The 12,662-nt window shown below is 39.4% G+C and overlaps 2 protein-coding genes and 2 non-coding genes across 4 annotated transcripts in view; 1 reads left to right on the forward strand and 3 right to left on the reverse strand.

The window, feature by feature from the left end:
* The window catches only part of LOC135337699 (serine/threonine-protein kinase 11-interacting protein-like), a 43,769-nt gene that overhangs the window by 10,001 nt on the left and 21,106 nt on the right, over positions 1-12,662 (reverse strand). The window contains exons 8-13 of the mRNA XM_064533654.1: positions 1,735-1,838; positions 1,507-1,596; positions 1,234-1,275; positions 891-1,100; positions 413-512; positions 49-117 (exon numbers count right to left, since the gene is read on the reverse strand). Coding sequence (XP_064389724.1) covers positions 49-117; positions 413-512; positions 891-1,100; positions 1,234-1,275; positions 1,507-1,596; positions 1,735-1,838 — 615 coding nt within the window. The remainder of the gene's footprint in view (positions 1-48; positions 118-412; positions 513-890; positions 1,101-1,233; positions 1,276-1,506; positions 1,597-1,734; positions 1,839-12,662) is intronic.
* Positions 5,676-5,748, reverse strand: Trnav-aac (transfer RNA valine (anticodon AAC)). The gene has a single exon. It is a non-coding gene; the product is annotated as a tRNA-Val (tRNA).
* On the reverse strand, positions 7,108-7,186 carry Trnav-aac (transfer RNA valine (anticodon AAC)). The gene has a single exon. It is a non-coding gene; the product is annotated as a tRNA-Val (tRNA).
* Positions 8,789-11,525, forward strand: LOC135337709 (TNF receptor-associated factor 5-like). Its single transcript, XM_064533662.1, has 2 exons — positions 8,789-9,787; positions 9,899-11,525. Exon 2 carries the CDS (start codon positions 10,372-10,374, stop codon positions 11,338-11,340), a length of 969 nt encoding a protein of 322 aa, XP_064389732.1. The 5' UTR covers positions 8,789-9,787; positions 9,899-10,371; the 3' UTR covers positions 11,341-11,525.

A 12,662-nucleotide genomic window follows, 5' to 3' on the forward strand; every position in this document is an offset into this window, starting at 1 on the left:
GTCTTTAATATTATAATTATAAGGAATAGGACGTTCTGAATATCTCACCAGCCTCGAGCTGCTTCCGCACTAACTTGATCTTGTTCAAGTGCTTCTCATTCATCAGTGGAACAGATCCTGCAAGCAATAGAAAGACAGTGAAGTGTCTGTTACCAATATTATGCTATGGACAGCTTAATTCACAAAATCAGAAGTAGAATAGATTTTAGCAAAACAGTGTCAGCTGGTGAATAAGATAATTGGTGTACTATAGGAATAATAACATCAGATCAATCCACGGAGTTGAACTAGGTCAACACAACCATAATACTTTCACCACAAATGTCGATCCGATGTTTAGTACAAAACACATTCACTCACACACAGACCACACCCACACACACTCACCCAGACCACACCCACACACACTCACCCACGGTCAGCTCTTCTTTGCCAGCTGTGTCCTCAGGCGACTGGTTCTCATCAGAGTCAAATATCTTGACAGACTTTGAACTTTTCTTTCGTCGAGGTTTCTATAGAAATAGAGACACACGAGATTAACTACTACACATTAACAGACCCATGATCATGACAGCAGCACTGATTTGATGACCATGTGACCATTGTGACATCCTAATACAAGTTATGGGTAGTCAAATAGCTAGACGTTCGCAACACAAGTTATGGACAAACAAAGGTAGCTTTGAAAACAGGCTTGATTAGAAAAAACACCCACTCCCCTTCTTTACTCTCTGGGTACAGTGTCAACAGCTGTCACTATACAACTGTTTCAGCATGATTATAACTTTTTACACATAAAAACGAGTTATAGGAACACCCCTCCATACCCACTCTACCCTCCACACTCACACACACCCCACCCCCACATCTCTCCCTCCACACCCACACACCTTTGCGGCCACTCTCTCTTCCTGGAGTACATTGATCGACAGTGCTTTAGAGAATCGTTCTGTTGGTGTTGTTCCCTGAACATTCTCGGCAGCTGGGCTAGCCACACCCACATAGCTGTGTTGAGAGGGTGTGGCCACAGGGATAGAGGCAGAGCTTCGGATCACAAACGATGGACTACCAGAATAGTGGGTGAGGAAGTTAGAAATTTCCTGAGAATGAAAAATCAATATTTGGTAAAGATCATTAGCTAAAGAATTCCATAATACTGTTACTAGACATGCGGTAAAGATCATTAATTAAATATGTATAACAGTTGGTTATACTACAGCTTGGTATTTTTACCTTCTTTTCAGTAGCAGATAGCTTCTTCCCTTCCAATCGAAACTGAAAACAATAAATGAACTTATAATTAGAGCACAATAACAAAGAGTTCGTTCTAAGCTTTGGCAAAACAAAATCATTGAAACTAGATATTAAACTAGAATGCAAGTTGCAGTCCCTGAGTGGTGCTTTACATACATGACTGTATAGTATATAGGGCGTAGGACTCGTAACTTATAATTATGCAAAAAATAGCTGTTAATAATTGTTAATATTACAGGTTTAGTGACTCACTGCATTCTTGTCAATCAGGTTAGACAGGTATTGTGCCGTCTTCAATCGATGTTTGGGATGATAGCATAGCGGGTTGCCTTGGAGATTAAGCTGTGATCAAATATGTGTACACAAGAGATTAATTACATTAAAAAAGTAGCTATTGCTGCATGAGACTGTGTGTGTGTACGTGTGTGCATGTATGTGAGTGTGTGTGGGGGGGGTGGGCCCGGTGGTATTGTAACGCACCAATGAGAGGTGATGCAGGTTCTTCAACGGACTCAGACAGCTGTGTTTCATTATGAGGTTGTCTGTCAAGTCAAGCTCAGCCAAACGATCCAACTCATGAACACCTACAGAGAACAGATTATATTGAGTCATTAGTTAAACAGTTTGTTTGTTTAGACATAACATATTTTGAGTGTATACAGTTGTGATTACTCAATCTTATAATTATATACAAGAAGTACGCACATAATTATTTATACATGTAGAGCAAATTTTTCCCAAATCAACGTATAAAATCGTGTACATTCATTGAGTACTAATGAATGCTATTGAGATATTCACGAGCATTTTAGTATCACACACACACACACACGCACGTGCACTACCGGGTATTTAACTAAACAATCACAAGACTTATACACACTATAGTCAGTTTGTAAAGCCACAAAAGACGACTCATGTTGACAGCTAGTACAGCCATTACAGATTCCATTACAACATACCATTGCCAGGGATAGACAATATAAACAGTACTAGAGCAATCAAGATCAAGTTACACGTGTACAAAAGAAAGACAAGGACTATTTCAAGTAGCTATAGTGAACAGAAACTAGTGAGATTGAACTTTGTGGTTTAACTACTTCCCTCAAGGAGGCAAAGATTTCTCTGATAAGGAACAATGGATTACAAATTCATAGAACCAATTTCTGAAGATTTCTACTGCTCTATTTGTCGCTCTGTACTTTGCCAGCCTGTACTCACAGAATGCTGTGGTCAGCACTTTTGCCGAGCATGTTTAGACAGCTGGTTTGATGTGGGACAAGGCGAGATTTGTCCACATTGCAGAGAAAAAGAGTTCAAATACATCAAAAGTCTACCTATGATTCGAAAGATTAATGAATTGAATATTTTGTGTCCCATACAAAGCTTGGGATGTACGGAGGTGCTTCGATTGGATACTTTAAATGATCATTTGAAAATATGCGACTTTATTCTTGTGCACTGCCCAAACAGGTGTGGGGAGATGCTGTTTCGTAAAAACGCACAAGAGCACTTAATGGAGTGCTCCCAGCGTCCAATCAGATCACAGAGACAAGGTGACATAATCGACAACGAGAGAAGTACAGATCAACGAGTCACAGTTCAGTTCTCATGGAGTTCTGACACTAGTCTGCACACTCCATCGTTCACACTAGCACAAGGAGTTAACGCTCATCTACTATTAGAGTTGGAATCACACACAGCACCGAGAGAACTACTCACTAAGACACAAGACGCTACACTTTCTTTAATCTTAGAGGCTAAATTATTCGGACTCGAGTTAAAAATCGAACAAGAAAATATTCAAATTTCAAACAGTGGGTTACACACGACACCATTGAGATCAATACAGGTATTGTGTGATAAGTGTAACCCTGCCGATACTGGTAACCATGGTGATGGCATGTACGTGGAGCGGATATTCGGACACCCTTGTTTAAAGGAGAGACTAAAAGATGGTTGTCAAGCAACTGTTACCATAGCTACACACAACTGTACTGATACATAGCTTAGAACATTATACCAGTGACTCGCATACCAAATTACATAATACGGCATAATAATAATAATAATAATGATATTCATAGCTTCTAATAATCATAACACACCCACACACTAGCTACACATTTAAGAAATATGGCAGCCAAAAAGTTAAGAGAGTACCAATTTGTCGAGGCTATCCCAGACAAGTTCAAATGCTGGCATTGTAAGGAGCTGCTTCAAGAGCCTCATGTGACTGAGTGCTGTGGACACCACTTCTGTCAAGAGTGTATCGAGAAATCAGCGAAAGAAACTCCCAGACAACCCTCCACTCACTATCCTTACTATCCTCCCGTTTCTTATATCCCCCAACCTATACAACTTGAAAATTCATGCTCTACAACTTCTCTTGCTAGAACACCGATTTTCCATAGACAATCTTCCCCACTAACCCACCCCACTGCTTCTACTTCTAGTCTACAACACCAACGTAATAAAAAGATTTGTCCAAGTTGCACTTCAAGCACTTGAGGTACCTGCCTTTGAAACGAAAGATAAGTGAGCTCATAGTGTACTGTCCACACAAAGCTAATGGTTGTGAGCAGCAGTTGAGACTGGGAGACATTGAAGCTCATGCTTCAGACTGTGACTACCAATCAGTGTGGTGCACTAACAAATGTGGCGAAGCTATGCTGAAAAAAACACTGGACAATCATTGTACAAATACATGTCTACAACGAATCGTGGCGTGCAAGCATTGTAATGGGAAAAATGCTTTCATTACGATGGTGTCTCACAATGAGATCTGCCGAGATTTTCCATTGGCTTGCGTAAACAAATGCGGGAAAGTGGGAATAAAGAGAAAAGACATGCGAGGTCATAAAGCGGTGTGCCCGCGGGAGTTTATTCGGTGTACATTTGTTGAGGTTGGATGTACTAAGTATGCTTATCGAGAGAATTTACCCAAACACATGCGTGAGAACATTGAAGCTCATCTGTCTTTGATGATGACAGCTCATCTAAAGCTAAAACAGGAGGTGCAGAAAATGAATGAGAGCAAAACTATATAGTGGTATTTTTGACATCTCTGAAACAGCTATAGTGCATGATATGCTGCGGGTAGGACGCACAAGCTATAGCTAAAGGATTGTGACTGTGTATGTGTGTCTGATGTACAGTATGACTATCAATATGAATGCTATTTATAATTATATTAAAGCTGAGTGGTTTTACTTGTAGCTGAGTGGTTTTAGTTACGTATGAATGTGCATTGAAATGTCACCATGTGTCAGTGACTCATAACATGCACTATTCATGCATACCAAGCAATCACAACATATGAGATTAGAGACTAGACTATATAGATGCTAGCAACATGAATCCAGTACTTAGCTTAGCAAGACAAGTAAGTAACCTAACAGTAACAGAGCCAATAGATCTCGAAGAGCGCTACAAATTTGTTAAAGAGATCTCAGATGAGTACAAGTGTGTGATTTGTAGCAAGCTCTTAAGAGAGCCTCAAGTTACCGGGTGCTGTGGACAACACTTTTGTCAGTATTGCTTAGAGCAATGGTTGAAAACAAACCATGAGAAACCATGTCCATACTGTCGCACACCAAACTGCAACTACATTCGCTACCTACCAATGAAAAGGGAGATTTATGAACTTAAGGTGTATTGTCCAAATCTGTATTGCCCGAGTCAAATACTAGGATGCCTAACATTATCGACTTTACAGCAAATAGATGGCCACCTTAAGATTTGTGAGTTTGAAGAAGTAAACTGCTTATGCAAGAAGAAATTTATAAGAAAAGAGTTTACAAACCACCAGCAAAACGTCTGTCCCAAACGAACAGTGCAATGTCAATACTGTCATGAAAGTGGAATTTACGAGGTAATAACTTGTGCTCATCACCAAAACACATGCCCAGACTTTCCTATAAACTGTCCTAAAGAATGCGGGGCTTACGGCATCAAGAGAAAAAATTTAGGGAGCCATAAGAAAAAATGCCCACTGGAACTAGTTGAATGCAAATATTTCAAAGCAGGATGCCATGATAAAATTTGTCGGAGAGATTATGATGCTCACGAGAGAGATAATGTACAACAGCATTTGCAGATAACAATGGAGTCCTTCACACGACTGTCAACAGAACACAATAAACTAAAGAAGGAACACACACAATTGAAAAAACAACACAATGATCTGAAGAAGGAACACAGCCAGCTAAAGCTAAGAACTCCAGGGTAAGTATTGGTTGCCTTGATCCTAGGAAACTTATGAAGTACATACACTCTTTGCACCAGAACATGATTTTAGCTTGACAGTAAAACCTTAGCTTGGCAATTTTATCTGAAAATGGGCATGCTCTCTCTCCCCCTTAACGTGTATTACGCATTAACAGCTGTGTTACATTTGATTATCTAAAAAAAAAAAAGAGAGGTTCCGCCGGGGATCGAACCCAGGACCTTGAGTGTGTTAAACTCACGTGATAACCACTACACCACGGAACCACTATGCACAAATTTGGGCACTTCACCTATAATCATGCTAATAATGCTTCGTTTCAAGTTGGAGTCTCTGAATTTGTACAGTGCAACAACCAAAGAGAGTAGATTTTTTTTTTGGTACACATTTTTTACATTTTGTGGCATATCTTCTAAAGTAAAAATGATATGATCTATTTGAGTGCAGGTACTGAAAGTTCAACTATTGGCGCTTCCATTGGACCACCACCTGTTACATCACATGACATCATCAGTATAAAATGGCTGTCTGAAGATGTGTACTTCCGAAAATATGTTAGGAATAGAAGTAGCTTATTTGTTTGAGTTAAGATCTGAAATTTGTTGTGCATGTACCTGAGTATATTGCTCATCTTTTGAGCTTCAACGGAAGTCTGGGCTACTAGTAAGTTCTGAGAAATACTGCATTTTGTTGTTTTTTGGTGGCAAATATGTTAGGAATACAACTTTCGATTTTATATTAGTTAAGGTCTAATTTTTGAGCAGCATGTACTACAATAGTGTACTTTTCATCTGTACTAACTTACAGGAGTTAGGCTAGCCTCTTCTTTGCTAGAGCGGCCCCATCTTGTCAAAAACAGTGCTTTTTATGACTTTTGGGGTGATTTGGCTACATAGTAAGCTCAATTACCACGCCCCTGTGACACAGAATGACCAACACCAACTGTGTATTTGCAGGTAGACATCGCAGGGCCTTTGGATGTAGCAAATAACAACAAGATGATTTGTGATGTCACAAATCAATGAATATCATTGCATACGTCAGCAAAAGTAGCAAAACGGAGCAAAATCACCATTTTTGACAAGAAGGGCCGCTCTAGCAAAGATGAGACTTGTCTAGCTCCTGTAAGTTAGTACAGATGAATTCTATGCTATTGTAGTACATGCTCCTCAAAAATCAGGCCTTAACTAGCATAAAATCGAAAGTTGTATTCCTAACATATTTGCCACCAAAAAACAACAAAATTCAGTATTTCTCAGAACTTACTAGCAGCCCAGACTTCCGTTGAAGCTCAAAAGATGAGCAATATAGTCAGGTACATACATAATAAATTTCAGATCTTAACTCAAACAAATAAGCTACTTCTATTCCTAACATATTTTCGGAGGTACACATCTTCAGACAGCCATTTCATAGTGATGATGTCATATGATGTAATAGGTGGTGGTCCAATGGAAGCGCCAATAATTGAACTTTCAGTACCTGCACTCAAATAGATCATATCACTTTTACTTCAGAAGATATGCCACAAAATGTGAAAAAAAATAATATAAAAAAAAATCTACTCTCTTTGGTTGTTGCACTGTACATGTATTATTTTATCCAAAAACCATAAAAAAAAAGAAAGATGTTCCGCCGGGGATCGAACCCAGGACCTTGAGTGTGTTAAACTCACGTGATAACCACTAACTACACCACGGAACCGCTACTTCAGACATCTATATAGCCTGCCTCTGGAACAAGATGTACAGACAGAGGAGGTACGACAACATCACATGCGTGGACAATGGAATGTCAAGTAACAAGCAGCAAAAATGCTGATGGGAGGGGCCATTATACTGTAGACCACACCCACTCTACTTTTTGCTGTGTTAATTAAAATTTCATTGTCCACGGACGTGATGTTGTCGTACCTCCTCTGGTGTACGGATAATCGAGGTTCTACTGATGAGAAATAATTATGCAGATATAATGTATGTATGTATCATAAAATTATTATGACATACACTGACTATCTATCGCAGCCCTCCCAGACAAAGGAGAAGAAGAAGAAGAGGAAGTGGAGTGAATTCATCTGGACAAGGGTTAAGTCAAGACAGCTGGCATACGCAGGCGCAGGTGCAGGGTTCCTGGGACGGAAACTATGGCGATGACCAACAAGAGGAATATTATGATGATTTTTATTAACGCATTTGTATCGCCAAGCAACTGTTACACCGTAGCTACAAACAACTGACAGACACATAACTTGATGTAGAACATTTATCTGTTGTTCACATGCATACTTACATAATACCACTTTATGATATTCACAGCTTCCAGTAATCATAACACACGAACCCATACACTAGCTATAAACTACACACCCACAATAATATGACAATAATAAGATGGCAGCCAAAAAGTTAAGGGAGTACCAATTTGTCGAGGCTATCCCAGACAAGTTCAAATGCTGGCATTGTAAGGAGCTGCTTCAAGAGCCTCATGTGACTGAGTGCTGTGGACACCACTTCTGTCAAGAGTGTATCGAGAAATCAGCGAAAAAAACACCGATTTCTAATGACTCGTACTCGGCACGAATATCACATTGTAATACATCTCTTCATATGAGAATGATGCGCCATACTTCTGCTAGACAACCACAACCTCAACAGATTTGTCCAAGTTGCAAGATTGTTGACTTCAAGCACTTGAGGTACCTGCCTTTGAAACGAAAGATAAGTGAGCTCATAGTGTACTGTCCACACAAAGCTAATGGTTGTGAGCAGCAGTTGAGACTGGGAGACATTGAAGCTCATGCTTCAGATTGTGACTACCAATCAGTGTGGTGCACCAACAAATGTGGAGAAGGTATGCTGAAAAAGACACTGGACAATCATTGTGCAAATACTTGCTTACAACGAATCGTGGCGTGCAAGCATTGTGCTCAAAGTATTACTTTCAGTGAAATCTATTCTCACAACAAGACCTGCCCAGATTTTCCATTGGCTTGCTTAAACAGATGCGGGAAAATTAAAATTAAGAGAGAAGATATGCAAAGTCATGAAAAGGTGTGTCCGCTGGAGTATGTTCCATGTACTTTTGCCGAAGTTGGGTGCACTAAATTTACTAATCGAGAGGATTTACCCAAACACATGCGTGAGAACATTGAAGCTCATCTGTCTCTGATGATGGTAGCTCATCTAAAACTAAAGCAGGAGGTGCAGAGATTAAACGAGAGCAAAACTAATGTCAGCAGTAAATCTGTTAGGAAACAAAACTATGGAGGCTCAGTATGAAAGTACATTACTGAGCTAGCTCAACCAGATAATTATATTTAGTACTTATATAGTTTAAGTTAGTATTATGTGTGTGTGTAACTCCATTGGAATTGTAAGGCTGCGTGCATGCATGGGTTTGTGAATAAATGTCAGGTGATCTGCAATTATTCATGGATACAAACAATTGACATGTGACTGGCTAGCCACTCAATGCAGTTAGTATTACAATGGAAGGTTTCTCTCGTAGAAGACAAGTAAGGAGCCTAACAGTAACAGAGCCAATAGATCTCGAAGAGCGCTACAAATTTGTTAAAGAGATTTCAGATGAGCACAAGTGTGTGATTTGTAGCAAGCTCTTAAGAGAGCCTCAAGTTACCGGGTGCTGTGGACAACACTTTTGTCAGTATTGCTTAGAGCAATGGTTGAAAACAAACCATGAGAAACCATGTCCACACTGTCGCACACCAAACTGCAACTACATTCGCTACCTACCAATGAAAAGGGAGATTTATGAACTTGAAGTGTATTGTCCCAATCAAATGATAGGGTGCTTAACGATATCGACATTACAAGAAATAGATGGCCACCTTAACATTTGTGAACTTGAAGAAGTGACTTGCTCATGCAACAAAAAAATTCTCAGAAAAAAGCTTAAAAACCACCAGCAAAACCACTGTTCCCGGAGAACGGTGCAATGTCAATACTGTCGAGAAAAAGGAATGCATATGACAATAAGTAGTGCTCATCACCGAAACATGTGCCCAGATTTGCCGATAAATTGTCCTAAGAAGTGCGGGGCTTCTGACATTAAGAGGAAAAATATGGAGAGCCATAGGAACAAGTGCCCACTGGAACTAGTTGAATGTAAATATTTAAAAGCAGGCTGCCGTGATAAAATTTGTCGGAGAGACTATGAAGCTCACGAGAGAGATAATGTACAACAGCATTTGCAGATAACAATGGAGTCCTTCACAAAACTCTCAACAGAGCATGATATACTAAAGAAGACTTATGAGGCACTGAGAACACAAAGAACCCCATCAGGGTGAGCATAATTGATTTTTTCTTTTAATATGCCCGTTTGAAATTTTCTGAAAACTTTTATAGTAATTGAGATCGATGCATGGTGTGTTTACCTTACAAATATCTATTGCAGACCTAACGGACAAAGCAGAAGAAGAAGTGGGGTAGATTATAATTATGGCAGTAGTAGCTACCACGAACAACAATATGAATATGATCCATGGTAGAACAATACTTGTATAGAAGAGAGACTATAGCTGCATGCCAGCCAAGTGACTGTTACCATAGCTAAACACAACATGACATTATTTATAAACTGATGCACTATAACAGTTTGACCTAACAGTTTACGTGTATTCATGCATTTTCCACATTCATAGGTTTAAGCACATGACGCCATAAATATTAGTCAACAATAGCAACTATAGTAACCATGGTGACAGCGTGTTTGTGGAGCAGATATTCGTATCTGCGGTACAACAATTTTTACAACATCGCTATACACACAACTGCATGTGCAGACACACAATAATCATCATTAAGACCTTATTTATAATAATTATTCATTATGGCACATGACATAATTTTTAAACAACAAGATCACCAATGGCTACCAGTGCTAACTCCAACAGATCTATTCCTTGTGAATCTATACCTACTACAGAGGAATCAGATGACTACACATTTGTAGATGTTCTACCAGAGAAGTACATTTGTGGAATATGTAGGAATATATTATCACAACCTCATGTGACAGAATGTTGTGGTCAACATTTCTGCGAAGATTGCCTCAAAAACGCTGCTTCACAGAGCACTAGGACTAAATACCATGGTCTATGGGGCCCACAACAAATGGAATCTGAAACTCCAAATTGCCCCCATTGTAGAAGAAATAACTTCAACCATATCAGGTATTTGCCCTTCAAGCGAGAAATCGACGGCATGAAAGTTTGTTGCCCTCGAAAATCTAGTGGCTGCAACGTGCAAGTAACTTACGGTAATAGAATGGACCATGAAAAAACCTGTGGCTATATACGAGTTCCTTGTACCAACAACTGTGGCAACACTGTTTTCAAGAAAGACTTACAATCTCACACTCGAAATGACTGTACATTGAGGAGAGCTACATGTAAAGCTTGTGGCAAGATCGGAACATATAAAGAAATCGAAAGCTTAGGACACAACTCTGTCTGTCCGGAAGTTTGGGTAAAGTGCACTAGTCCTTGCGGAGCACGGTTTAAGCGCAAAGCAGCCAGGTCTCATGATTTAGTTTGCCTAGAAGCGACGGTGAACTGTCAATTTGCTGAAGCAGGTTGTACTGTCAAGCCAAAGCGTAAAGACCTCGAGAGCCACTTGGATGCTAACATGAAGAAACATCTATCTCAACTAATGACAGCACATGTGAAAATGAAGCAAGAATTTCAAGCCTTTAAAAAAGGTCACGAAGACTCCTCTGCTTCTCCCCCTCTCTCAAAGTCCACGTCATCATTATCGAGAATACATAATTTAAAGCAGAAACAGCGCAATCCTCACTTATTAATAGATAAAGATCCCACCATGGAATGGAGTAATTGACTGCCGATTTTGGAAACTATGGCGATGGTATATTTGTGCATAGAGAGGATATTAAGAGACACTAAAATATGCGACTGTTATGAAATTATATATAGTAGCTATAAACACAATAATTATTGTATACTTGCTAATTTAGTTATTTAACACTTACATCGATTTGATTTGCTAATAACAGTTTGACCTAACAGTTCACTTGTATTCATGAATAATTCTTCCACATTCATAGTTCTATGCACATGACAAAAGCACACCGTAGTTACTCAGTCTATATAGTCTATATAGCTCAACAATGGCTACAAGTTCTAACTATGGTGTATCTGTTGGGGTACAACACGAGGGACTACCTATCTCCTCCTACACATTCGTAGATCCTCTACCAGACAAGTACAAATGTGAGATATATATGCAAGAACTTACAGAGGCAACCTCATGTAACAGAATGTTGTGGTCAACATTTCTGCGAAGAGTGCCTCGAAAAAGCAGCTTCAAAAATCAACCCAGCACATAATCATCAGAAAATAGGAACAAAATGTCCGCATTGCAGACATAGTAGTTTCCACTATATCAGGTATTTGCCTTTCAAGCGAGACATCGACAGTATGAAAGTTTATTGCCTTCGAAAGTCTAGTGGCTGCAACGTGCAAGTAGCTTACGGTAACAGAGTGGACCATGACAAAACCTGTGACTATAAACGAGTTCTTTGTACCAACGAGTGTGGCAAAACTGTTTTCAAGAAAGTTAATTAATTTTTCATAATTGTGTATTGAGAAAAACGACATGCAAATCTTGCAGCAAGATTAGAACATACATGGAAATCGAATGTTTTGGACACAACTCAGTTTGTGCGGAAGTCATCTTAAAGTCCTAATTCTGCAGAGCTCAGTTTAAGCGCAAAGCAGCAAAGTCTCATGATTTGGTTTGCCCAGAAGCGATAGTGGGCTGTCAATTTGCTGAAGCTGGTTGTAACGTCAAGCCAAAGCGTAAAGACCTCGAGAGCCACTTGGATGCTAACATGAAGAAACATCTATCTCAACTAATGACAGTGTATACACGTGAAAATAAAACAAGAATTTAACGTTTTTAAAGAAGGCCATAGAGAGAAAGATCACCTATCAACCCCTGCTCTTTTGCTGGGTGAGCAAGCAGACGAGATAGCCTCCAAGAAGACCTCTCCATTACTACAACAGCTAGCCTAGTTATAGGAGCAATCCTAATCTATCCCTAGTACGTGTCCTTTCCCTTTGCTGAATTATAGCTATATAGCCACGGCGAGCTGTATACATTAGTAATAAAATTTAAAGCATAATAATTATGTGTATTTG

The sequence above is a fragment of the Halichondria panicea genome, chromosome 6, assembly GCF_963675165.1.
Source record: "Halichondria panicea chromosome 6, odHalPani1.1, whole genome shotgun sequence".
NCBI lineage: Eukaryota > Metazoa > Porifera > Demospongiae > Suberitida > Halichondriidae > Halichondria > Halichondria panicea.